The sequence below is a fragment of the Madurella fahalii genome (genome assembly GCF_045866475.1).
Source record: "Madurella fahalii IFM 68171 DNA, scaffold_6, whole genome shotgun sequence".
Classification (NCBI taxonomy): domain Eukaryota; kingdom Fungi; phylum Ascomycota; class Sordariomycetes; order Sordariales; genus Madurella; species Madurella fahalii.
Genome location: NW_027263976.1, coordinates 4,271,953 through 4,298,350, shown reverse-complemented (window position 1 = coordinate 4,298,350; position 26,398 = coordinate 4,271,953). Strand labels below are relative to the sequence as shown.

Sequence of the window (26,398 nt, the reverse complement as noted above, 5' to 3'; positions counted from 1 at the left end):
ATGAGCCACAACCACGGAGGCGAAGGAGCCATGTCGATGGCCAGCGTAACAACGACGGCCGCTGCGGCCGCGTCTACCGCCATGAGTGGGGGCCACGGCGGCGGCATGGGCGGTGGAAGTGGCTGCAAAATCTCTGTAAGTCCACCCCAGGCCTTGGGGCCATGGTTTCCGAACGGGTCTAATACTCGGACACAACTCTAGATGCTCTGGAACTGGTACACAATCGACTCATGCTTCCTCGCCTCGTCATGGAAGATCACGTCGACCTCGGTGTTCGCCGGCTCCTGCATTGGCGTTGTCCTACTTGTCATCTCGCTTGAGATGCTGCGCCGCGCCGTCAAGGAGTACGACCGTTTCCTTGTCAAGAAGTACCTCCAATCCCAGGCCGTCGCAAGCACAGGCTCGGTCAAGAAAGTGTCGGACGAAGGCAGCCCCGCTCCTGCCTGTGTGCCGGCAGCCGCCAACGGCTATCGGCCAACGATTTTTGAACAGGCAATCCGGGCATTGCTGCACATGTTGCAATTCGCCGTGGCCTACTTCGTCATGCTGTTCGTCCCCCGCCCCCCGCCCGAGAGCGTGAGCGTGAGCGTGAGCTTACTAACTTGTGCAGGCTTGCCATGTACTACAACGGTTACATCATCATTTGCATCTTCATCGGCGCTTACATTGGCAGCTTCATCTTCCACTGGGAGACAATTGGGGCGTGAGTGCTATCCTCGTTCAATACTGGCCGCACGCTGACTCGGGACTATAGTGGAGCGCAGACTAGTGCTACCAAGGAAGCTACCGTGTGCTGCGGATAAGGTGATGGTCTCGGTGCGAGCGACGGCATTCGGGTTTAGACATGATTGAACGACATGGGCGGCTGAGGCCTGTATGGAAATGTGGAAGGACGCTTTCGGCCGTACTACTTCGATACCGACATCCTAACGGTTGTTTCTAATGTGGTTTTGGGAGCCATCATACCTTACGAATCTATTACCATAAACTACCTTGCATCGCCACTGTGCACACGCTGGCCTGCGTCCGGCCTATCAGTTGTGTTCAAGAAATGCCGGGTGTTACTCGCATGATGCTCTCCGACGTTGGGCTCTTTCCAATGCGACTTCCGGCATTGCCGGCTTCCGCACCAACCGGGAGAAACAGGATGCCTCATTTTCCTTTTCCGTTATCAAATGATGACCGAGCTCTCGAGCTTACGACTCGAATTGTGCAGGCATGTCTGAGTGAGTCGATGTCGTGAGGGATCGCGGCGGTTGATATCGGGTAATTTCTTGCAGGTCCGGCAACGAATCCGCGGCATCGCCGCAATACACTGCTCAATATACGGCCCGCTTTCCAGCCTCAACCGTCCGCTGACGTTCGAACCGATGTAACGGTAGCAGGCCAATGAGGCTGAAAAGGGGTCACTCAATTTACGCCAAACCCGGTATCGAGCTGCGAGCAAGACGGCACGGTAACTAGAGATGATGCACGGGAGAGAAGGCGGTCTGCTCACCAGCAACCTGGAAGACCCGAATCCAGCTTACCAACCTGAATCAGCCCCTGCAGAGCTTCTCGAACCATGGCTGTCACGATTAATTGCCCTACAGGACGACATCCCACGAATATCCCGTTAGTACCGTTACATTCGACCCCCCTCCCACCACCACCCCCCACCCCCCCTCTCTTACCAGACAGCGGCACAGAGGCGACCGCAGTCAGCACCCAATGACCTAATGACAAGGTTACACGGAAACACACCCATGATGTATGTACGCCAAGCGATTAACGCAACAATATTAGCTTCCTTCCTGTCACCTTCCCGCGTGGCGGCAGTGGAACCTCAGGCCAACCCTGGCCGGCGGATCACCGTGCAGTAGACAGGTTACCGGTGAATCAGCTTGCCGTTGGCGCGGTGTCTAGGCATACTCCCAAGCCAGGCTCTGCGGCCCGCCCGTGGCGAGGAACGGTTACAATCCGGCCGTACCCTGCAATACGCTAGATGACCTGCATCACCGCCACGAGGTAACATGATTGACTTCGAGGTCGGTGTGTCAGTCATGGCGCCGCCGATAAGGGGCCGTTGCGAGACTGACATATACCAGCCCGCGTTGCAACGGGTTCTGCGGGTTTGATTGAAGTTGCTTATCAACTCGCTAAGATCCAACATTGCGATTGGAGCTGCACGAAGAGGCAGACCCTTGCAGCCACTGTCGGTATTGAAGGCGCGAAAATACTGTATACCTTGGGTATTTGTGCCGAGCCCCGATCGCTACCAGTAAGTAACACCTCGCTGACAGCCGGTGAGGATTTGGTGGCACGGCACACACGGACGCAGACTCAAACCGGCCCGTATCCCCCTTCCGCGACGGCGTCGGTGGCCGAGTACGAGCAGGCGTGGGAATAGAACCGGCAGATGTTTTAACCAACATGTATATTCTGGATGTTACTTGGACTTGACACACCCTGCGCGCGCACCTGTCGAACCGGCAGTGCCTATCCCAATATGCCGAATTAAGCAAAGCGGCGATGAGGTAATTAGAGACAGTTTTCTGACCCGAGAAGGGAATCAATCGGCGTTAGTCTAGAGCTTCGAGACAGTTTGAGCCGGTTTCCGCTAATTAACGAGAGCCTACAACTGCCGATTCGGAGCGCTGTTTGTATTGCATCATCGCTTCTGAACTTCTGACTGAACTCGTGAATCACGGCCAAATTCTGGGGCTTTGCATACTGAACCAGCCGGCCGCACGTCATCAAACTCCGGCTCGTTAACAGCATCTTCATCACGTCTCACTCGCGCCGGGACTGCTGCCGCTTCTCGGTGACGAACCCCTCCAACTCCCTTCCTCGTCCCCTTCCTCCAACTGCATATGCTGGCTCACCAGCGTCCCCAATCGGTGCAGCTCGGGATCATCGGCAATACTCACGGCGCTCGGCACGAGCCTGCTCCTCACTCCTCGTAGTATCTGCTGCTCCTGGAACTTCTTGTTGGCGTCGTCTTCAACCTCCCCAATCACCGTGCCCAGCATATCCCTCTCAGCCGGCCTCATCTTGTTCTTGAGCATCTGGAAGGTCACCCGGCAGAGGTAGTGGCTTTTCCCTTGATCGTGTATCCCTTTGGCGGCGAGGATCAGGGTGGAGCGGGTGGAGTCGAGATCGCATGGGTTCGAGGGCGCATTTGTGTCGGCCGCCGCGAGGATTTTCTTGAGAGAGATGAAAGCGAGCTGGTTCAGGGGTTGGCCTAGGAAGGTGTCGCCGTAGTCAAAGCCGTGGCGGAGGTAGTACAGTCGGACCAGCGTTTCGAAGTGTAGGGACGCCGTGTTCCAGATCTCCCAGGATGAGGTTCCATCGCCTTGTGTAATACGGGTCTGATCGGTGGCGCAGATGGGCTCATACAGGTTGAGGACGATGTTTTGGAAGTTGATACTGGCGGACCGTTAGTATCTTGCCTTTGCTGGATAAAACGGCTTGAATGGGGAAAACGTCCTAGCCACTTACTGGAGCATCAGTTGAGCTGGAAGAGTCACTCTCTCGGGTTTGAGCGGCTCCGGCAGGTTGTCGTACCAGTTCTTCAGCCGATGGTAGAATTCATTGGCTTTGGCCAGCGTTGCCGATGCCGAGCCAGATTGGCCAAACCTCTGGACACAGATATCATTCATGATTCTACGAATCCCTAGTCCGGCATGGAACAAATAGGGAAAGTTTGTCGTGTAGAGTTTGGTGTCTAGAGGATATCTCAGCCATATCTGTCCATACCACTCGGGATCAGCGGACGGGTCGGGCAATGGGATGTCTGGAGGCGCTCGGAGCAAAGGCGGCTCAAACGTCACATAGGAATGGATGCTGACAGGCCTCAGCAAAAGTGCCTGAGAGGCAAAGGTAAGGTTTTCGAAGTTGGCTTACCACTGAGAGTTAAAAAGTGCCCATGCTGTAAATTCCTTGGCCCGGGTTCTTCTGCTATCCTGCTTTGCGCCACTATCTGGCGAGAACAGGCCGATTTTCTTTGCCATGTTCACCGCTCGACATAGATAAGAGTAGCCGATGGTGTCACTGGCGTGCATGTTATGCGCAGCGTTAAGGAGTATAGCAGCTTGCAGTGTTGTGATTCGTACCCGCCGGCTCGCTGTCTCTATATCCCACAGCCTCTCAGCTTCAGCAACGAACTGGTAGCTGAGATTGCACGGATTCCAAAACTCGTAGCGATTCGGGATTCTATCACAGGCCATCTGGGCAGGCGGCTTTAGCAAAGATTTTGTCAACGACAGCGGGGGCTGCAGTGAGGAGACTCACACTAGCAACCGCAAGCACAGCGTTTACGAGCAGCGACGAGCAGCAGCAGCGATGCCCAGCGGCCATGTCCTGAAGAAAGTAGTCCTTTTGGAACGCGGGGAACCAATGGTATTCACATGAGAAATACAAGCCGAACAGTTTCCGCATCAAGTTATCATCGGAGCTGACCTTGGTCCAGTCGGATGGCTTGGCCGAGCTAAGCAGAGGTTCGACGACCTCGGCAGTGTGATACGGTTTGAAGTAAGGGCTCTGCGGTTCCAGAGAACGGGAATCGTCCGACAGCAGGAGCCCTTGAGCGGTTGAGGCGCTGCTCGTTGTCCACTCGTAGACGCGGGCATTGAGGTACGGGTTGTCCGGCCGTACCAGGAAAGCCGGCATCTCTTGCATCAGCGGAAACACATATCGATATTTCGCCTCGGGCACCACGGCCAGCTGCAATAGGAGATCAGCCTCCTCGATGTGGCGAAGAATGGATTCCGGGTCTCCACCCGATCGGATGCGCTTCACAATCTCGTGTGATTCTGCTTCGGGCCGGGAACGCAAGTGGTCGAATATCTGTTGATATGTTGCTTCTCGTTCGCTTAGCTCCGTCAGCTTTCTCTTGAGCGCCTGAGCGTGCGTCTCCCTTTCCGAGCCCGTGCTGTACACGCAATTGACGCCCGTCGAGACGCAGTAACCGCAAGCTGGACGTGCCGCATTGCACTGCAAAAAGAGTTAGCGTGTCGTTGAGCGCCCAGAAATATTATTGTGACTGTTCTCGGGTCAGAGGAACTAGCAGTGTTGCTACATAATCTCTCACCTTCGCCTTTCGCTTTCTGCAAGTTTCGCACGCAGCTGTGCTATATGCCTTCTTTCGGGGCGGCAACGTCCATGTGCTGGAGCCTCCTGGAGCGCCTAGAGCACCTGGAGCACCTGGAGGACAGGGACTTTGCGCGCGAGCAACGGGTAGAATGCGGCGAGGCCCTTTGGGTACAGTACTGCTGGCACCATCCTGGCTCTGCATCGTTGAATGTTTAACCCGAGATAGAACTGTCTAGTCCGAACTAAGGTGCCCTAAAATCGAGGGTGCTCCTCTGAAAGATGACGTCGGGTTGAAAAGCATGTCACAGTTAACACGTAAGGTACCTTTAGGTAATTTACCTGGTGTTAAGCGTGGGGTCACAGGCCTGGCATTGCGTTTGCCCTGACCGCCGACGCACCGACAACAGCGAATCAGAAGACAAGGGAATGATTCCGGCGCAAACCTGGGCGCTAATGAGAAATCCCGCAACCATTCGCCTTCACACTCCTTTTTCTTGATATCGTCCCCGTCCAATAGCTTGCAGTGTTTGGGGTCTGCCTGCCTGAATTTTGCCATCCACGGTAAAACGGGCCACTTTGGCCAGCAAGTCTTTCCTTTTCATCGAGAAGAAAACAACATCCGATCACGGTCCTTCAGAACGAACCCCCTGTTCCCAGCAAACCCAGGATTGGCTCAATTTCCCGTCCGGATGTCTTCTCATGCAGCCAAGTCACCTAGACCAGCCCGCCGGAGGCAGAATTCGCAGCTTGTTAATTGTCCGACAAGACAGGCCCGTCGGTTCCTGCCCAACCATGGTGAAATAGCCGTGGCTTTGTAAGCGGATGCCGGCCTCAGCTACTAGAACCGAGCCACGAGTTGTGCGCTGTCATGTTCCGATGACCACCTCCCGGCATCTCAGATACTGCGGCTATGCAAGGCAGGCAAGTATATCCTTGTGCCAACACGGTCACCCAGATCCCGGTATTGGAAATAGGCAACCATCTTGTAGTAATCCGGCGAATTCAAGTCTTTGGCCACTTCGGTCCCAGTACCGTTTCTACGAGACCTGGAGGCGACACCTGCTAGATAACACCGAGGACAATGAATGGACCCAGGTGGCGGAAGAGTGTGACACAACGGTCATTCGCTGCGACCATCGCCTAGGCTGAGCAGATAGTTGACTGAACTTTCGCCGTTATTGTGGATCCGAGGAACAGGCGCCGGCCATGGCACAACAGCGTAGCCGCCACATGTCTGTCACTTGGACCTTCCATAGCTGTTGAATTTTATCCAACAGCGGCCAGGGAGGTTCAAGGCCCGGATGCAATGCGGCCAGCGACAGTCGGGCCAGTGCAGAGAGATACCAATCGCATTACATTCTAATCCTGCAAGTTAGAGCTTGGCGGGACTGTTGACCCTTTTAGTTCGACCAATGTGACGAAGAGCGGAGGAAGCTCAACAGGAGACGCGTATCCATGCCCGGGGAAATCCTACGGCTCCTATCCCCCGGCCCCTACCCCCCGGCTCTCCCTTCTCCGGCTAGCTTGTTAGGACTCACGAGCAAACGACTTGCCAAGTCCGGAATCGATACTGAAACACTTCGCCTTATTGAGTGTCTGAGCAATTTGCATGCCTTTCTTTGTCTATAACAACAAGTGGCTCTTAGTACCAGCTGGTTGGTGCCTACGCCGTTACAGAATCGGTGTTTACACTCGGTTGGGTTTATTTAACGGTTGCTGGCATTTAGTAGGTTAACCTGTGGTCACGTTATACATTTCTGGACAAGTGGTCAGAGATATGTCAAGTGCAAGGGGGTTTCGCGGCGCCAAGTACGATAAGTCCGACCGACTTTACCTCCCTAAACAAAACCGGACCAGGACCTGGCAACCAAGGCCTACCACTGGATCGGCCCAAATGATTTACTACTTGCATAAGAGAGCTTCCCACCCAATATGAACGTCATTTGGTTCCCATATACGCAGGCTAAACAGCCCCCTCATACTCTAAGTCGATGGGGAAAAGTTAGTAATCTTTTAGCAAGGTCAATAGGTTGTTCATACCCGACAAAGTCAACGAATAGCCTCATGGTTGGCGATCCGAAGTCATTTTTTCCGACTACATTGGAGTGAGTTGTTGCTGAATTAACATAAAATCTGAGAAACTGTTGGGAAAGAAGAACAAGCCACTACGATCACCATCATTCACAAGTATCGCAACCGATCTTCTTGATTTCATCCCGATACCCGTCAACAACTTACCGTGTTTCAACGTTGCTAAGTAGACCTTGGGGAAAGACCTAGTGTTCTGCGCTCGATACTATCAGCGCTATGGGCTGGGCTAATTTATGGGTGATTTCGGCACAGGCAGCACGTCTTTTAATGAATACTTCAGTATTATCGAGTGAATCTGCACCTCGGATCTATGCAACTACGGCAAGCATGTCAGCATGCTCTGCAGCTTGTCCCTCACCACGGCCTGCTTCTCAGCAGGTGCGGTCGTCTTATCGTTGGCGTCTCCCACGCTGATCGACACATAACACCCATCCGTATTCACAACAGAAAGCTCCGTGGGCAAGCGGTCGCCGCCGCAATGCTCAATGTCGCCCTCAGATAATACCCCAAGGTTGATGCGACTCAAGACCCACTGGAACTGGCTGGCCTGTGTGCATTTGCCCTCGACTTTGGGAAAGTTGACGTTGAGAAAGACATCTTCTGGGAGAAATGGCTTTCCACTTGCGATCACGGCGTTTGTAAGCGTGGCAGCAAGCTCAGCGTACACAAGACTACGCTGAGGCGCAGGCGATGTGTCCCAGGCCAGGGTGCCGGTCGAGGCCCCAGAGAAAGCGATGGCAGGGATCTTCTCCTCCTTTGCTGCATAGACGGCCGACCCGACGGTGCCGGAGAAGTGCACCGTCAGATATAAGTTGCTGCCAACGTTGGGACCTGAGACGGCCAGCTCGGGAGCTTGGCCGTTCCAGAGCTGAGGGCCAATGGTATCGATGCCGTAGCGCATCGCCGTCACCGGGTACGAGTTCACCCAGTTGAGCCGCGGCGAGGTAGCGTTGCGTCCGATAGGCCCGCTGTTGGCGGCGCAGCTGTTGTACTGGCAGGCGCTCGTCCTGGGGCCGGGCTCAGTGTCCAGCGAGCCTGGGTCGGTGACGTTCATCAATTAGCATGTGCCACTCTGTCTGTCTGGGTTGCCCTCACTTGTGCCCGACTTGTTCTCAGCAGGCGCGGACAGGACAGCATCGTGGCCCGATGCAATAAGCGCATCGTGGAACGTCCGAACATACTGCTCTGCCCAGCCATCGTCGTTAGACTGGATGATGCGAATTCCCTGGACGCCGAGAGCCGGCAGCAGGGCGAGAAGGGGTTCAATGCGCATCGTGCGGGTTTGGCTCGACCGTGTCTCCGTTGTAGCTGCTTTGGGCGTCGCACTGGCAGAGTTGCTGCGTTCGATCAACTACAAACCGGCCTTCCCTCAACCTTCCTCTTATAGGGGATGGGCATCCAAAGGGGCATGCCAATCCGTCGCTTCCTTTTGGTGTACAATTACCCCAGTCGACCAATCACGGCTCCCGGCTCGTTTTTGCCCCCGGCGCGTGAAACGCTTCCCAGCGGCCACTCGTACACTCATCATGGGCCTACCACTTTTGATTTGGCCGCAAAATAACACGTGCCTAGCTATACGTGCCGAGTGGTTATTAGATAAAGGAGTACCGCCCGCTGCACCGTCGCAGTCGGTCGCGCAAAAGGAGACAAGGGCCGATGAGGTGACCCACGTTTCGTGTTCACGGTTGGTCAATCGTCGCATGACGCTGCGCCAATTAGACGAACAAGGAATTGCGCCGTGCCGCATAACATCGGCGCCTCCACAGGAACTCCCCGGCACCCCGCTCAGGGGACAGCACCACAACACCACCCTGGTGGGACAAAACGGAGGCCGCCTCCCCACTCATCCCCATGATTCCATGTCAAAGGGGGAAATGCCAGATAATTAAGGTATGCTGCCGGACGCACTGGGAAGGCAATGGCTACATATTTGTAAAGTGTATAAAGTCTTGTTGGCGAATGCTGCCTACGAGACAAGTAAAATTCGGAGGACACCCAATTCACAGGAGCCTTAAATAAAAAGAAAAAGGCAAATACCTAATTACAAAAACCCCCTGTCTCTGCCCTCACTTCAACAGTATTCTAAGGTAAAAGGACGGATGGGTAGTGGTGAAGTAGCCCATGTCGATAACTCTACTTGCCTAAGAGAGTCAAGATCCCGCGCGTCACTGGCGTTCTTAATGCTCTCCCCGTAGTATCCCGTTTCTTCCCAAGCAAGGATAAGGGAAAATATAAGGGGTCGCTGCTCTTTCTTAATCAATCTCATATCTCCACTTATACTGAGCTCCCAACCAACTTCAATGTTCAACATAATGGAACAGGTAATCGTTCACACTTCAACGTATCTAGGTAGCCGGGTACAGTTGGGGTGAACATGTCTGGTGAATATATCGAGTTAAGCTGTTGGCTCCCTGTTTTTATCTACAAGTGGATATGGATTCATTGCGGGCATGGCAGCGTAAATACCTACCTCAGAGAAACTGCGATACTCTCTCGGGTCCCGACAACCCGTCAATTTGATCTAAAAATCTTGATAATGCCGGCAAAGAAAACAAGAAGTTCTCCACGTCGGGTAATCCGACTCTCGATTCATCCTCAGCAGGCTATTAAGCCCCATGCCGACGCAAAACGACCGAAACGACCGAAACGACCGAAACGACTGACACCCACAGCTCGAGATGGAAAAGAAATGCACACGCAAATGCCCAGAACAGGATGAAGCACGCAAGGACGACACAGCAGAATCCGTAACCCGAAATAATCGGGATGCTATTGCGGGCCCGCAGCTTGTCGCCGACCTGGCCCTTGAGGTCTTGGACGAACCCGGCCGTCAGGATGGCTAGCGCAATCATACCAACCCACAGCTTGCCCTCAGTGATCGTAGCCCGGTTGCGGCCGCCCGCGCGTTCGAGCAAGCCGTCGTTTAAGCCGAGCGAGCCGGCAGCGATCAGTGGGTCTCGGAGAATGCGGTCGCCTCCTATGAAGTCTCTATACAGCCAGACGAGCACCAAAGATGCCAAAGGCCGAGTTGGGGATGAAGGTTGGCAAGTCATTCTTCAGTAAATTGCCAGGTCAAAAAGAGTACCCCTGCTATCCACGAGCGGGGTACCGATGAGAGGACGGGTTTGTTTGGTGGCGATGGCAGCGGTAGCAACGTCAGGTTTCCAGGGATTTCGGCCCCGATAGGGGCTTGCTTTTCTGTAGACGCTATATAAGGATAGGAGGATGCTGAAGGCGCAAGGAGAGATAAAAAGGGCGAACGTCAACACATCATGGCCGATATTGCCCGACTCTGCAGCGTTGCGTTATGCAAATACAGTTGTTAGAATTATCTCGGATTTTCTCACCCAACGAAGCCCTCCAGGATACCCCCTTGTAGAAGAACTCAATCTGCTTCAGACAGCCGTTGCATGGCAGGGTCCTGACTGGGCTCCGTTGTAGCAGCACTCGACTCTCTGGGCCAGTTTCTCTGCAAGCAATGATTGCACCCCGGATCGGGCCCTTATTGGACTCCAGTCCCTTCGCCAATATGGCTGTCACACAATTGCATTGTGCCGTATGCCGACCATTTCTTATGCAGTTTGTTCGCAACGCCTCGCTCTTGTAGATCCGAATGAGTCCCCAGCGTCTGGGCCGCCGAATGGTCGCCGAAGAGATTCATCCACAAGCAGATAACCCATTCTGGTTTCCTTAAAGACACGGGGGCTCGGTGCACAGAAGTTGGTCCATTTCGTGTACAGATTTTCACAGATCCACGTTCATAATCAGCCGCCATGAGAACCCGCCCCATCGTCACTTCATAGGTATGGAGAGCCAAGGATTCACGGCTATAGCAACAACCCCGGCTTCCGAATTGGATATAGCGATCCGCCCACCTCCGATGGGCCCATGTATTGGACTGGAACTCGTTCAACTAGCACTCAACTGAGAACCGAGCAAATTGGCACGCCTACAATTTAAACCCACTCACAAACTCCCGTATGTACTCCACTACGGCCGACCGGAAAATGGTTTCTTATTGGGTCTACCGGATTTCCGGGGTGCTTGGTATGGACGTCTTGCTTCCGGGCCTGCCGGGGCGAGTTCAAGTTTAACCTGTCTTCTTATCATAACATGAAGCGGACAATCATAGACGCACCTATCGTCCGTATCAATGCGCATCTCTACTCAGAACTGCACATGGCAAGACAAACATCTAGCAGGATCAGTATATGATGCATCTCGGGCTGGCGTTAATGCAATGCTAGTATGAAACGCCCGCATCCCGTGGTGCTGCTCCACGCCTCTATAGTTAGGGAACGTGACATAGGACCCGGGTATTGTACTACTAGTAACCAGACTCTTAGACAAATGTCCGGGTGTCATTCAGGCGAGTACGAGGCTCTAGCCGTTCTCACCTCCGGTTACCAAACGCCTTTGCCCCAATTAATATTCCCGTGTCCGGCAGATTCCTGTCCTTCCCTTCATACACTATCCGCCTAGATGCTTCCCCGTATAGAACCCGCTCACGTTATTGATAGCCCTTTGTGAGTCGTTTTTGTAACGCTCCTTCTCGACACTGGGTTGATAGGATGAGTGATTGCCTGGACGGACATTGGGCATGCGCTGTTGGCTGTTTCGGTTGGTTGTGAGGTCCTGAGAACAAGACACAAACTTGTGTATTTCAGAGAGCCTTAGATTCCACACAGGAGCTTTAAGTGTAATGGCGTACTCGGCTGACTCGGTTGCTAGAAATCCTTCGTAGCGTTACGTTATTCCGCACCCGGGGTCCGACAAGCCAGAAAAATTCTATATATTGATTGGATTGTGCAGATTGGAGCTCCAGAATCGAGATAATATGTGTAGTACCTCTGGGGGCACAGGATTCCGTACCATCCGAGTTTCATATGCATCGTCTGATCGAAGTCTCATTCTGTGTAAGGTTATCCACGAACCCAAACGTCACCGCCAACTCAATGGGCGATGACCCGGAGGTAAACTGTGCTACTCTCGCCGGGAGAGAATCTCCTTCCTCCTAGAGTAGTATAAGTATACCCTTCTCGATCTAAGGACCCCAGTGTTCTCTGTCATTCTGATCCTGCCCAAAATTCTGAAAACAAAGCTGTCCCAACTCGAGCAATAACCCACGATGCGTTACAACATGCTTACCCGCTTAGCTCTGCTATCCATAGCAGCATCTGCGGCAGTCGGTAAGATACCCCGAGCCATCCATAGCACAACACAAGAGCATACCGGTTCTTCATCTATGCTCGATGCTCCCATACTTGCCCCACGGCTAATCTTCTTTTAGATGGCAACAGTGACGCAAATACAGAGCTTAGGAACGAGGATATGCAAACGATAAACTGCTACTGGGATGGCACTGCTCCATTTTGCGCGGGCGGATGCCCAGGAGGATACGTTGATTGCGGCAGGTCCAGTTGTGGCGACGGTGCTTGCTGCGTTACTGGAATCAAGGTCTACTGTTGCCAAGGTAGTTCCTGTCCGTTGACTACCTGAAGTAGGATCTTTGAAAGCCGCTGGAATCGTTTCAAAAGCAAGGGAAAGTTGCATTGAGAATAGTTTAAGAGACACGGCTACCGTTAGGGAAGGATTGGAGTTGGCCTGTAGCTTGCGTTCTTTTCCCTCTCCGTCCTTTTGAATTTCGCATCATTTGAATTTTGACGTATGAGTAAGAGTACCGCTTCTATGTCACGTACACCGTGCAGACGGGCTCCACCAGCCTATGGCTGTTCCCAACCTCATATGGGGAAGTCTTTTGAAGCTCTCTCTAACGCTCGATGGCGTTGTCTACGCCCTCCGTCACCGCAATGCAACGCACAAGTTGATGGCGGAAGGTCCGACCCTCCGCGACTCTTTTTACAACCATGTGAAAAGCGCCTCCAGAGAGGATGGGTATCTATCGAAGATAGATTTCCGAGAAACAGCTCTTCCTGGTGGGGACCTGGTGCCTAGTCTGCTGGAAGACCTCCTGTGGCGGGCGCACCTTGTCCGCCTAAGACCACTGATGACTACATGTGGGCTAATAGCGAAGCGAGAAGTGAGTTCATACAGGCCTACGGGACCATGGACAGGAAACGGGGCCTCTGTTTTCACCCAGTGTGGTCGGATAAGGACCGGAGCAGCGGCTAATAAATCCAAAGACGAAATGTGTCTCATTTGCGGTTTTTCACCCCCTGTAATCCCGCAACGGAGTGGCCTGGACAGTGCCGGAGAGCGAACATACCAAATGGTAAGCTCAAGTTACGCCAAGGTCATGATGTATGGAAGTTTGTACGACGAGGGAAAGGTGGAGGATCGAACCTTGGTCTAGCCTTGAGTGCCACTAAGTAGTATATGCTCTCGTCTGGCGTGTATGCGGTGAACTGAATAATATATAATAAGGAAAAGAATGGTTCATCTTCAACTTAATACCCTACGTTCTCATAGTCTTCTTTGGTGCCATACAATTCCGGAATCCTATCGTCACAACCGAACAGTAAAAGACCAATGTCTTATTTAACGTAGAAGCGGTCATTGGGTGGCTCTTGGACATAAGGTGGTTGTGATCGGATTTGGCTCCACGTTGGTAGTGCGAGCGTGTTTTTTTTTTTTTTTTTTGGGGGGGGGGGGGGGGGGGGGGGGCAAATTTACGATATGGTGATTGTCTAGTAGCGAGCGAAGTAAGGTAAGTATATCTATGTCTAATGGAATGAGTTCCTAGTGCTAAGTTACGCATTTCCTACTCCATTAATGTTATCCGGAGTTTTGGCAAATTATGCTTGCTCGATACCTGTAATCCTACGTACTACTAATTACTCTACAGCAACTGACCGTCTTCCAGTGTCCTTTGCACACGTCGAACCCATAAGCTTTCTGATTCTCTCATGAATCGCATCTTGACTTGGATTGCCGTTAGCCGTCGGTCATTCTAATGCTGATCATTCCGCGCAGAAACTTCGAGAAGGGCTAGCACTTTATCTTAGAAGGCAGCATATTACTTGGCTTCCACATGAACTCGGCATCATCGATGTAGAAAGACGTCGAGTGTAATAGAGCCTCGTAGTAATGGACACGTGTTTTCCACCGTACTAATAAATTGCATATTAAAGGTAAACAAGGTTGGGCAGGGTGTCGCCCGGCAATTAGCCTGTATCCGCGGCCGCATCGAGATCCTGGGGGCGGGAGATGGCAACCTGAGAGTTGCTGATTTGAATAGCCGGATTTGGCCGCCAGATGCCAAACATGCCGGAACAATTAAATACTTGGCATCTTGTCATCACGATTGACCTCGACATCTGTCCGTTATCAAGAGTTTTGGTGGGCTTCTCAAGTATGAACACTGCCCACGTCCGCGAGGCTTGACACTAAACATCTCATCTCCCTACTCTCCTACTCTATACTATTAGTACCTCATTCAGCAAACAGGATGCGGAGCCTTGCTGTCCTCTTGACACTCACCAGCCCCGTTCTCGCGGGGATCAACTGGGATGTTTTCGAGTACGGCGTCGTCCCCACCTTCAAATGGTCGCGGCCATTTCCCGACGATGGCACCGACCCGGGTGGGTTCGACGTCAACTGCAGAGCCGAGGGCACCTTCCATGGAAAGCTCTACAAGCTCAAGGATCTTTCCGAGAACCCGCCCACGGGTCTCTCGCCATGGCAGGACGCAATCGAGATTTTTTTGAGAAAGAGGGAATATATGGGTAGCTGGGATGGGGTGGACCACAAGGGGCAGGACAGGGAGGTCGTCATGATGGAATGGGTGGATGTGCCAGGCCCGGTGAAGCACTGGATTGAGGAGCAACAGGCGGATAACCGGGAGACGAATGATAATAAGTGGATGTTTGCTGTGTTTGAGAAGCCCAAGAAGGAAGGGGATAAGGTCTACACAACAGTAAAGCCAAAGGTGACGGCCTCCCCAGCGGCAGCGGCAGCTGAGCCTGGGCAGCAGCAGGAGGGACAGCAGGAGCAGGTGCAGACACGGATGCAAGAAAAACCGGTCCAGGTGGAAGATGTGCCGGATATCCCAGACAAGGACAAGATTGTAGTGTTCCCGGCTGGCGCCATCTACGAAATCCTGCCTCTCTGGGTATCAAAGGGCAGCAAGTGCGAACGTAAGAGCAACCCAAGCGGAAAACGAAGGACACCTACAGACGTTCGGATTCTAACACACGAGGCAGGCGATCTCGGCAACCTAGCAAAATACATGCCCCAAGCTGTCGATCACTCGGTCCTGGCCTGGGTGATAGATCACACCAAGCCTAATCGCGACCTCGGCAAGCGGGACATCACCTTCAAGATACAGGCCATGTCGGTGACAGAGACCGAACAGGGGAAGCAGACCCGTCTCATGTGGGAGAGGCTGCACAGGGCGGTGAAGAGGAATGAACGCAGGCAACAGAGAGAAGAACGACTCAAGGCTAAGAAGGAGATGGAGGAAGGACGTTTGAGGGATGAGCTGTAGGGTGAAGTAGTAGTCCCCTGGTTTGGCGGCTCCATATATCCCAGACTCTAGTAGCCGTCTATCAATTACCCGTCTAAATATATTACAGCATTAGGAGTGTATCAGGATAGGTCTAAGCACTGGATGCGGTCTCAGTCTCGGTCTGGGGAACCGCACTCTTGGCTCCATGCCCCCCAATTTCACCCTGCTGCATCCGCTCCTCCATGGTCAACTCGCTTTCAGCCTTGCCAATCTTTATGGTGGCAAACATCAGCGTTATGACGGCTGCAGCCGCCGTACCAAACCAAAAGGCAACTCTGTGCCCCTCGCTACCGCCCCGGTTTCCTTCCTCAGACACTGCGAGATCAGCGAGGCCGAGGAAGAAGCTGATGCCGAGGAACAACAGACTGTTGATGAGAGCGCCAGAAAGGCCCTGTCTATGGCGGGCAATATTCGTCGTGATGAAAATGTTGCTGACGATGAACGTAATGTCCACCCCTATAGTCGACCCAACCATGGCCGGGAAGATGAAGGCCCAATAATTTGCATCCTTAGGACACAAGGCGAACAAGAGGCAGCAAGCGAGAAAGCCAAGGCCGGATATAATGAGCAGAATCCTGCCGGGGAGCAGATGCAATGTGAAGCCGCCGACGGTGGCGAGGATGACTCCTCCAGCGGCCATGGGTGCGAACCAGACGGCCGTCTGAAGGGCCGAGGCGCCCATGTAATCGCTGATGCTAGGGGAATGTCAGTAAAAAGAGAAAAAAAAAAAAATTTTTTTAAAATAAAAATTGCGCCACAGTGCCCGTAGCCAAAATGATCCGACTTACTGAAAGCTGGCGTAAAACAAGAAGATACCAAAAATGCCATAGGCAAAGAACAAGGCGATTGTCAAGCGTCCCATGTATTTCGGCTGGAAAAGGTCGAATGGAAGCAGCGGCTGCTCAGCGACCCAGCCCTCGACATAGACAGCAGCCGCCAGGAGCAGCATTCCCACGACAAAGGTGACGATAATGTAGGGCGTCCTCCAGCCTTGAGGTGCGTGAGCACCATCGGTGATAGCGAACGTGGTAAGGATCAGGGCGGGTACAATGGTCACGAGACCCCAATAGTCCATCCTCACTAGGGCGTTCTCGGCACGCGTCTTTGACCAATCGCGGGGGATAGTGATGAACGAGACGGTACACACAATGAAGGTTACGATGCAGCCCAGCCAAAAGTACCAGCGCCAGGACAGATACTGGGTGGTGGCGCCGCCGGTGATGATGCCGAGGAAGAAGCCGATGGGTGCGAAGGCGCTGTACAAGCCAAAGACGAGGTTCTTGCGCGGGCCGGGCCGGTATGTCTTGCCGAGCAGCATGATGCTGGTAGGTAGAAACGCGGCGGCGCCCAGGCCACCAAGGGCGCGCGTGACGATGAGCATCTGGTAGTTGGTGCTGAAGCCCGAGATGAGACACCAGACGGAAAACCAGACGAGGCCGGCATTGAAGACAATGTAGGCGCCATGCATGTCGGCCACGCGGCCCAGCGGCAGGAGGAAGGCGCCGGTGACAAGGGAGAAGACGCTGGACGGCCAGGTCTGGGAGCCCTTGGGGATATCAAGCGCCTTCGACACGTCGGGCAGGATGATGTTGAAGCCCGAGATGAAGTACTCCTGCATCGGTGTTAGCAGGCTGTGGTCATAACCTCCAGGCTGCAGGGTCAGTGGCCGACGTACTGCCATCAGCATTGATATCAGCAGAGAGCTGCAGAACATGACCTCGTAGACAGCGTTTGGAAACACATCGGGCCTTTGGCGTCCGAGTTGTTCAAGGTCGATAACGTCCATCTTGGGCTGCGTGTCGGACCTGTCGCTGTCGTTCTGCGCCGGGGCGCTCTCTACGTCGAAGCGTACCATGGCGGAAACAGGACGTGCAGGGTTGTGTTTGTCATGATGCATTCCGCAAGCGGAGCAGAGCCGGGACGGATGGGAGCCATGCTGGTTCTATACTCGAGATCGAAGTCAGGAGTTTTGTTTGGGAGTGCGGCGGTGAAAGGGACTCGGAGCTATCGACTTGACGACACAGAAACGATTAGTCAGGCGTTCGAGAACCCGGATATGGCAGCTGCACGAGTTGGCCGTTTGGTGCCGATTGGGGGTTAGCCTGCTCGAGGCGGACCCACTTTGCCTTTTACATGTCAATGGTCGTCATGGGCGTCATATGTGTAGTAATCCGTAATTGAATACAGGAATATTGTATTTGTCAGGGTCGTCATTTTCGCCCCTGCTGCGTCAGAAAATGTCCTAGCTGCTGTGGCTGACAAGTGTCGGCGGATCCCCGTCCGAGGTACCGTACCTGACCGTGACGGATTCGTTTCGAAACGTTTCGGTCGCACAACTGCTTCTTCGGCCGTTGACCGGGGCTAATGCACCTGGTGCTGCTTTGGTTCCGTTTTCGGTTTAACGCTTGAACCGACGGGGTGGATAAAGCCCATCGAGTCACCAACGGGGTCCAGGCGCCAAGTGGCGAAGAAAACCGTCGCTTTCCTCGACCTCGATGCCGGATGCCAGCGGGCCCCATGAACAACTTGTTCTGACGCTGCCATTCGTCGATTCAAACGCAAAGCGCAAAGCCCAGAGCCCAGCCTAGCATGCAGTGAGCAGTGCAACCTGACAGGTGACAACCCGAGGACTCTATGCCAGGGCACGACCCGGTCCCGACAGGAGGACAGTCCAAGGCTTGCTACAACTGCCGCCGCCGCCGCCTTCGCTGCGACCGGTCCCGCCCCTTTTGTCATAAATGCTCGAGCTCCGGCGAGGAGTGCCTTGGCTACGGCACTGTCCTGAGATGGGCCAATGCCCCTGCTGTCCGGGGTAAACTTGCCAGCCAGTTGGCCGTTGTGGGACCGCCAGGAAATGCCCCCCCTGGATTCAGCATCCCTCGAGACGGGACGCCCATTTCGGTCAATGCATCCCTCCTCGACCCGCTGTTGAATGGCCTTAACCGCCGGGCGAGATGTTACGTTCACCACTGTGTGTATAGACCCAGCTCTGCTCACCCTACCTTAATCAGGCCAGCCTCGCTCAAATAACCCATGCATTCTTAGTCGCAACGGCCGTTTGCCGAGACTTGGTCTCCGTCGACCAGCATGATAGGAACCCCTTCCGGACGGTAATCCCACTAGCCGGCAGCTTTGACTTTCTCGAGGCCATTATCGTCGCCACGGGCGCCATGCACCTTGCCGCGCTGCACGGCTACCAAGACCGGCCAGGTATGGCCGAGTTGGTAGACGCTCTTGTGGCTAAGGACAAGGCCATAAGGTTGCTCCGGTCGGCGGTTGACAGCGTGGGTCCGGCAAACCACGCCATGGTGTTAGCCGCAACCGTCTTCTTCATCAATCTCGACCTTATCGACTCTGGAAAGGGAGAATGGCCAACCCACATCGAAGCTGCGAGCGCGCTAATGTCAACTCTGCACAGCCAGAATCTGGCTCTGGGCCCTTCGCTCATGTCTCTGGTCGACGCCATCGTCGCCGACTGCCTGACATACCGTGTTTTGGGCTCTGTAATCAGCGGAGTGGTCCCGGGAACGTGGGCCCAGCATGACCTGACAGACCTATTATCTATCCTCAAGCGAGCCGAGCCTTACAGCTACCATTGTTGCCCGCCAAAGATCCTACAAATCACCATGTCTGCAAGCCATCTATGCAGTAGCGACGTTGCCGATATTACAAGAGTCGAATTGGCCCTGTCGTTGCTGCATCAAGCCCGATCACTGGACGTCATCGAGTGGGTGTACAGCATCCGCGGTCTCTCGGCACAGGACGACTTGGATGCCCGCATCAGCCTGGCGTCCGCCCATCGAGCCGCTGCTTGCCTCTATATCTTGCTCGCCGTCCCTGAAATCCCAATCGATCCGTCATCACCCGATGTCCTGGTACGCGAGGTTCTCGGTCATCTAGCGTCGGTGCCGATCGACCATGTACTCTTGAAGGGAACCGTGTGGCCGACCTTCGTGGCCGGCGCCCAAACGGATGATCCGCAACAGCGCGAGTGGTGCATCGATCGTATGCAGGCCGTTTGGGCGAGGAATCCATGGATCTGTCCATGGGGTTATGTACGGACCGCGATCCAGATGCTTCAGGATCTTTGGGAGGCGAGGGACCAGACGCCGGCCGAGAAGCGGAAGACGAATTGGTTACACGAGATCAAGAGCATGCGAGATAAGTGTTTGATTGTATGAGGTGCGGATGTTGGACCGAGTGCTCAGGGCCAGGCCGAGGACCCTTGTCCGGGAGCACTGCATGTAGTCCTTAGCCATTGCTTTGAAGATACACCGGACTGGGAGTGGCAGAAGGTGGCCCGTAAAGCATCTGGATAAGTACTGCGTGCTAAAGAATCAACGAGCATAGATATCACCCTCTACTACCTCTTCGACAAGCACTCCTGAGTAAATTTAATACCGGATTGCTTTGCGGGCATTACTTAGTCCGGGGAGCCTCCCAGATACACAGAAATGGTCAAGTCTGCCCTTAGCCTCTTAGGTTTCCAGGCCGACGAGCCGTGATTCGGCCATCGTTGTTACCCTTTCCTCCGTGAACAAGGCTCACCAAGGACGCGTGGCAGCTAGATGTCACCGAGACCAGCCAGTTCATTACCAGCAGACATGATGTATCTCATTCAAAGGGTGCCCTCTAACACATGGACAGCGAACCAAAGTCTCCTCCGCGACCCTCTGATAGGCTCAATCTGCTGGGCTGTCCCGACTCGGGCCGGGTGTCAGTTGTGTGGGGAGTAAAGCTAGGGTCGGAGTGGCTAGGGGTAGTCGGTTTGAAGCCTCACTTTATTGTAGGGCTACTAACAACAGGGTTAGGACGCTGATGCGTTGTCATTCACCGGGGACTCGGCTATCAGGCACCGGAGCATTGAAGTAAGTGACTTCCCCGCATTTCATCGGACAGTTACTCTTTCGCTCGGGTTCCCCGCCTGCAAGGTGTCGGGACAGACACCCAGCCAATTGATTTCCACGCTGCTGCTGGCGCTTCAATAAAGCCTCTTCTGTCCTTGGCCGCGCTCGGCAGGATTCGTAAACGTCCTACAGGACCGCTGCAACATTCTGCATAGCACCAAGCCCCGTCAGTCCATTTGCTTACGACCGGGCAGGGAACCTTCGGGTCGCAGCTTCGGATGCCGTATTGCACAAGCGACTATCCGTGGATTAGGAGTCGAACAGTCGCCGGCTCGCTGTACATCCCAAGCCGTGATTGGGGAGAGGATTCGTCAAGTGGTCTCTTGTCCGGACCGGCCCCGCTGGTTGCCGTGCAGCCATTGGTTTGACACGGCCAGTGATACGGTGGGCGGTTGATATCGCTGCAGCTGCCCAGATTTGAACTGGGGCATGCGACGCACTGTCGCCCTCGAACCCTTCGATAGGGCCCCTGAAGCCGCCGGGAACCCAACACCCCACGCTGCTGGTGGTTGTCTGCAGCCCTGCCTCCTGCAAGTCCTGTCAGCGAAGCATGCACGCCCAAATTGGTCAATCAGAGAATTTCCATCGGCACACGCGAAATGTCGTGCCCGGCCTGCCATCGACAGTCTCTCCCGTCGTTTTCGCCCTGCGACCATCCGTTTCTCTGGTGGCAGGCATCTTCGCTACGACCCCCCCTGAAGATTAAGAATCTCGCACACCCTCTCAGAAGTTCGGTGAGCCTCCTTTGACAAGATTCCTAGTCCTCGTCCCCTTTTCCCATCAAGACTCCATGTGTTCCGATGATCAAGCCCGTTGCTCCCCCCCGCCCAGGCACACTGCCCAATTGCTGTCCCATGACGGTTGCCACAAGAACCCCCCTGAACAGCGCCTAGCGGCCTAAAACAAGCGCCTGATGTACATACCACGCCCTCCTTCCTCCTCGGGCGCGAAGCGACCCTCCGCCCCCAAACCCCGTGCCGACCCAACGGTCGAGCAATCTTCACCTGCGTCCCCCGTCGTCATCATCATCACCACCACCACCCACCCCCGCCGCCGCCAAGGTCAGCTAGGAGACCGAGATCACCACACCTCACGACGGACCCAACCGTCACCGCAAGATGACACCCTCCTCCTCCTCCATGATCATGATAACCCCCCTGGCTCGGCATTGCCAAGCCTCCATCCCCGGATAATCCCCCTTCTCAAGCGGTACACCATGCAAGAGCAGAACATCACGATAGGCGTCATAGTCGGCGTCGTCCTCGCCGTGTTCCTCGCCGGCGTCGGCTACTTTTTGTACCGCTACGGCAAGTCGATTCGCATCCGCCGGCGGGGCCGTCAGAACGGGGCAAGGCGTCACAGCAAGGGGTCGCGGGGGTCGGGGGGGTCGGGGGTGTCGGGGTTTTCTGGGCTATCTGGCGGGAGCGCTACCGTTTCTGCTGCTGGTGAATGACGGAGGACTACTCTGAGGACTAGCGTCGCGAGTGAGGATGTATGTGGACTATTGAGTGGCCCTCCCGACGCCCATTGAAGGTGTCAGATACTGAGCACAATGCTCACGAAGTTCAAGCAAGCAAACAGGTCACCCGCTCGGGAGCGAGCCAACAGTTCAGAAGGATACAGGCTCTGATACATTATTACAACCTACCTGGTAATGAACCGTTTGTATATTACTTAGATAGGCTGCATGTAGTGCTAGTCCAATCTCAGTGTGCGAGTAAGTTGCTTATCTTAGTACACTTTGATCCATGGACTATCTCTCAACTTGCCGTCCCAATCTCGAGGCCATCCATTCTCTAAATCCCCCTCTACTTTGACACGCCCCAAGTCAAAACGAATCAAGACAAAAAGGCAGGAAAAAATATGCCCACTCTGACCATCACATGTCCCTCTGTTTGCCCACAGCCAGAATCGAACTAGCGACCTTGTCATTACTAGTGACACGCTCTACCACTGAGCCATGCGGGCGTAATTAATGAAGGAGATGAAAGAGGAGGAGCGGGGACTGCCCTGCGTGGTGATCCCCTCGCCCTGTGTTGCCCACAGCCAGAATCGAACTAGCGACCTTGTCATAGCAGAATACTAGTGACACGCTCTACCACTGAGCCATGCGGGCTTTGTTGAAATCTGCCGAGGTATCGATGTTGATGGGGAGCCGTGGTGTGATCGTAGTGGGTACTGCCGAGGTCCGAGGTCTAGGGCTGTTCCCCTAAGCGGGTCCGGACAAACATTTTATGGAGGCAGGAGAGCAGTCATAGGAATAGTGCAGCTGCAGCTTTGAGACGTCTCCGTTAGCTCCCCCATCTGCTAAGGTCACCTGATAGATCGTATTGATATGGGCTTTGAGGAGTGGAGTCATGAAGGTGAAGCCTTAGCCGGAGCTAGTCAGGGGTGAGACTGGCACCGCTAAAGCCGTCACAACTATACAGAATCATGGTCGCCGGTCATTTCTCTTCTCTTCGTTCCGTCTGCTCGGGCGACGTTGGGGCGGTTGCCAAGGTTGGTCGCGGCCTCTCCGGGTACTTCCAGCCGCGTTCTCCTCTTCATTTCGTCGCCGGCGTCCGTCCTTCTCTTGCCGCCTCCTCCGCTCCGGCCTGTTTAAGTCCCTCGACTGGTCCAGCCCCGGATGTAGATTACGCATGTTGTTGATGCTTGTCTGCATGTTTGCCAGCGAGCGGTGCAGTCTGTCGGCGTCAGCGGCCAGTGCCTCCCGAACCGCGCAATTCCGATGCGACGGGGCGCTAGAGGCTAAACGACGGATAGAGTCGGACGCTCCTTGTAACTCCCGTGCAACTGCATTCAAGGCAGCCGATAACTCGGGGTCGGTGGTGCCAGACCTTTGAGCATGCCCGGCAGTCGCGGCTCCTGAGCTCGCCTGAGCGGTTGCCTGAGCCTGCCGCTTGGCTTCACGCCTGCGGTGGATGAGATGGCGAACGCCAAACGCGAAAAGGCCAACCGCTACCTGACTCAAAAGGTTATGCATATCGCTGTCGCCTCGAGGTAGGTCACGACTGCTTCCACGTTCACCCCTGGCGCCCGATGTGTCTCTGTTCTGGCTGCGACTCGATCTCCGACGGGAACTTGAGTCTCGTTGGCGACTCTGAGCGTTTTTCTGTTGGCTCAGCCGCTTCAGAGAATATGACAAGACCGCGCGGCCAAGTTGACGCAATATTTCCGGCGACTGCCCCGAGTCGCGGTCGTCCGAGGCACCCCCGGCTCGAGGTCGAGACCCGGTTGTGGATCTGCGGGATTGGCTGGAGGGCATCTCAACGCCGGCGTTGCCCCGTTCGTAGAATTTCTGATAGAGGGCCGGCTCGGGAACAATATAACGTGCGTGTAATGAGAGTTTTGCATTCCTAGACGGAAACTGTGTGTAGGGCCATAGATGGGGCGCGGAGGACTTGGTGCGGGCCATTTATCGATGACTCTCCAGTCTTTTTGTGCCTGGCTTCCGGGACATGTCATGCGCACTGCTCGTGGTTCAGAGGTGTGATGCTGCTTGTCCCGATCAGTAGGGTCCGGCGCGTGACCAGGTGACCGAGACACCACCACCACACACGTGTCTGCCATAGCAGCAGGTTGAATACCGCGAATACGATCGAAGTAAATCCCTATCAGACATTCCATCAAAGCACATATAAATGCAAAGCAAAACATCAATGTCGGCGATAAAAATCTGGTTCTGTTGATTGACGGCAACAGATGGTCCAACCATTCAGCCCAATGCGACGCAGAAACGACGGTCGAACTCAGCACTGCGCAGCATTTGGTGATCTCCTACCGTTCAGGTGAGTTGCGTAGACCACGCTGCCGGTTGTACTGGTCGCTATCCCTAGACATGTTAATTAGCTCTGAGGTCCTTTCGTCACAACTCAAATCCCCCAGCCGAGGACTCACAAAATGGACAGAGTGATATCACCCTCTATTTTTGCCTTTAACTGGACGTCTACATCAAGGTCCATGTCCAGTCTTACGGCAGGGGCGCCGCCATGATCATCCTGGTTCTGTGTCGGCGCCGCGGCCGTCTCCTGTTGTCGGACGAGATGGCGATCTTGCACAGGTGGCTGTTGCGCAAGCTGCCTGTCGAGGCCGGTGTCATCCTGCCGCTCCACCGTCCGTTGATCTCGGACCGGGGTGCGGTTTCCGGTCGCGGACTCGCTCGTCCGTTCCTGTTGCTTCTCAGACATTTCTCCGGGTCGGATACTCGGAGGAGCGGCGATGTGGGATGAGTGGCGTTTCGTTGAGCTAAAAGCAAGAATGTGGATACACTACTCGGTACGTGGCAAAGTGATCAAATTCATATTTCTATCGGTGAAGAGCGGTTTGGGGAAAATCAAGCCGTCAGAAGAGTCAAAGTGCCCCAAAAAAGCAAACGCAGGCCGGGGGGGCGATGCCATGGGATGCTATGACATCACTGGCGATCCAGGCCCAACAGGTTCCCGGTTCGGGAGCTTTGTCGATGCCGTCGGCGATGCCGACAGCATGCGAACCCGCCCAGAAGGTTGGCCGGGTCATTTCCGGTTTGAAGAGTTGCTGGCCGGGCATTGAAAGCACACGACATGGCTACGGTGGGCAACTACGAAGAAGTCGGCAGAGCGTAGTTGTATTGCCAGTCTGCCACCTTGCAGAGACAACGGCAAAAGAATGCTGCGCATTTCTTTTGCCCTGTTGGCGCTCCAGCCCCGTCCCAATATGCACTCGGTATGCATTTTGCCCCCCTCCCATCCGCTCTACGCGTTGTCAGCGGTGGCGGCCTCGGCCTTCTCCTTGGCCAGTCTACCCATCTTCTCCACGGCCGATGTTAGGCTTTGTAGGTTCGCACCCTGGATCATGGCGGCGCCGTTCACGGCAACCTGTTTCCCGTCCTTGAAGAAGAGGAATGTGGGCATGGCGGCGACGCCATACTTCCGAGCGACCGACTGCACGTGGTCGACGTCCACCTTTGCGAAGGCGAGGAAGCCCGGGATCGAGAAAGTAGATGCAAGCTTCAGGAAATGGGGCGCTATCATCTTGCACGGTCCGCACCAGTCGGCATAGAAGTCGGCGACGACATAACGCGTCGAGGAGAGGAGCGAGTCGAACTCGGTATGCGACGAAATGTGCTTAACGGAATCCGCCATGATGGGCAAAACGTTTGGAGCCGTTGGTCGGCAGGCGAGGTAGCGTCTCGTCGTCACGGATCGCGTATCGCTGGCTGCGAGAAAGATGGGACAGGATGGGACGGAGAGTTGCGCGGGGTTGCGGAATTCAGGCCGACCATAAGCGTGATACGGTACTGTCGGATGGCTGCGGCTGGTATTGCGGGGCAAGCAAACAAGGGACAAGGGAGCCAACGGCACGAGCCACAAGTGCGGGGCACCGGGTCTCTGCAATAAAATCCTGACCCACATCCAACTTCAGAGCTCTCTCACATCTTCGTGCTGGACCCGGGTACTTCAGACAGCACTGCACTTCTCCAGCCAGGAAGAGCAGCATGGCAGCAGCCACATGGCGGCCACTGGGCGCTGAACGTTCGCTCCCGAAGAACAATTTCCAGCACTGGACTACTCGCCCAGCTTGAACTCCACGGGATACAGCGGCGAACGATAGATACATCAGGCTGAACGGCTCACCGGCAACTTCTTACACAAGACGAAGGACCGGTGATCGGAGGCGCGTGCCCATAGTAGACTTTCTTATCTGCTAAGTCGAGTCAGCCAACAGGCAAATCAAGCTCGGGATGATGCAGGGAGGCGATGGTGTGATGACAGAACCACTGCTCACCAGGTTCGCACAGTCGAACAGGGGTTCGTGCAGTACCTGCATAGCCCTCACGTCGTGTAGCGCTCTCTGTGGGACGGGTCCAATCGCGCAGCGGCTC

General features: G+C 54.6%; 9 protein-coding genes and 2 non-coding genes across 11 annotated transcripts; 4 read left to right on the top strand and 7 right to left on the bottom strand.

The window, feature by feature from the left end:
• Positions 1-803, top strand: CTR3_2 (Copper Transporter integral membrane protein that functions in high affinity copper transport; the record flags this gene model as incomplete). The annotated part of the gene is made up of 4 exons (XM_071066714.1): positions 1-135; positions 202-548; positions 611-703; positions 755-803. The coding sequence occupies 4 exons, from the start codon at positions 1-3 to the stop codon at positions 801-803; spliced, it is 624 nt and encodes a 207-aa protein (XP_070922815.1).
• A 1,962-nt stretch (positions 804-2,765) lies between these two features.
• Positions 2,766-5,275, bottom strand: MFIFM68171_11294 (uncharacterized protein; the record flags this gene model as incomplete). The annotated part of the gene is made up of 5 exons (XM_071066713.1): positions 2,766-3,408; positions 3,481-3,825; positions 3,886-4,208; positions 4,273-4,974; positions 5,072-5,275. 5 exons carry the CDS (start codon positions 5,273-5,275, stop codon positions 2,766-2,768), a joined length of 2,217 nt encoding a protein of 738 aa, XP_070922814.1.
• A 2,205-nt stretch (positions 5,276-7,480) lies between these two features.
• MFIFM68171_11293 (uncharacterized protein) lies at positions 7,481-8,437 on the bottom strand (the record flags this gene model as incomplete). The annotated part of the gene is made up of 2 exons (XM_071066712.1): positions 7,481-8,199; positions 8,260-8,437. 2 exons carry the CDS (start codon positions 8,435-8,437, stop codon positions 7,481-7,483), a joined length of 897 nt encoding a protein of 298 aa, XP_070922813.1.
• A 6,135-nt stretch (positions 8,438-14,572) lies between these two features.
• On the top strand, positions 14,573-15,610 carry MFIFM68171_11292 (uncharacterized protein; the record flags this gene model as incomplete). The annotated part of the gene is made up of 2 exons (XM_071066711.1): positions 14,573-15,260; positions 15,327-15,610. The coding sequence occupies 2 exons, from the start codon at positions 14,573-14,575 to the stop codon at positions 15,608-15,610; spliced, it is 972 nt and encodes a 323-aa protein (XP_070922812.1).
• A 112-nt stretch (positions 15,611-15,722) lies between these two features.
• On the bottom strand, positions 15,723-17,486 carry MFIFM68171_11291 (uncharacterized protein; the record flags this gene model as incomplete). The annotated part of the gene is made up of 3 exons (XM_071066710.1): positions 15,723-16,326; positions 16,420-17,243; positions 17,307-17,486. The coding sequence occupies 3 exons, from the start codon at positions 17,484-17,486 to the stop codon at positions 15,723-15,725; spliced, it is 1,608 nt and encodes a 535-aa protein (XP_070922811.1).
• Positions 17,487-18,265: 779 nt separating this feature from the next.
• MFIFM68171_11290 (uncharacterized protein) lies at positions 18,266-19,812 on the top strand (the record flags this gene model as incomplete). Its single annotated transcript, XM_071066709.1, has 2 exons — positions 18,266-18,602; positions 18,677-19,812. The coding sequence occupies 2 exons, from the start codon at positions 18,266-18,268 to the stop codon at positions 19,810-19,812; spliced, it is 1,473 nt and encodes a 490-aa protein (XP_070922810.1).
• Positions 19,813-21,754: 1,942 nt separating this feature from the next.
• MFIFM68171_11289 (uncharacterized protein) lies at positions 21,755-21,991 on the top strand (the record flags this gene model as incomplete). The annotated part of the gene is made up of 1 exon (XM_071066708.1): positions 21,755-21,991. One exon carries the CDS (start codon positions 21,755-21,757, stop codon positions 21,989-21,991), a length of 237 nt encoding a protein of 78 aa, XP_070922809.1.
• Positions 21,992-22,434: 443 nt separating this feature from the next.
• On the bottom strand, positions 22,435-22,506 carry MFIFM68171_t168. The gene has a single exon. It is a non-coding gene; the product is annotated as a tRNA-Thr (tRNA).
• A 69-nt stretch (positions 22,507-22,575) lies between these two features.
• Positions 22,576-22,654, bottom strand: MFIFM68171_t167. The gene is given in 2 exon segments: positions 22,576-22,611; positions 22,619-22,654. It is a non-coding gene; the product is annotated as a tRNA-Thr (tRNA).
• A 1,661-nt stretch (positions 22,655-24,315) lies between these two features.
• Positions 24,316-24,725, bottom strand: MFIFM68171_11288 (uncharacterized protein; the record flags this gene model as incomplete). Its single annotated transcript, XM_071066707.1, has 2 exons — positions 24,316-24,370; positions 24,436-24,725. 2 exons carry the CDS (start codon positions 24,723-24,725, stop codon positions 24,316-24,318), a joined length of 345 nt encoding a protein of 114 aa, XP_070922808.1.
• Positions 24,726-25,268: 543 nt separating this feature from the next.
• MFIFM68171_11287 (uncharacterized protein) lies at positions 25,269-25,658 on the bottom strand (the record flags this gene model as incomplete). The annotated part of the gene is made up of 1 exon (XM_071066706.1): positions 25,269-25,658. The coding sequence occupies one exon, from the start codon at positions 25,656-25,658 to the stop codon at positions 25,269-25,271; it is 390 nt and encodes a 129-aa protein (XP_070922807.1).
• Between the last annotated feature and the right edge of the window lie 740 nt (positions 25,659-26,398).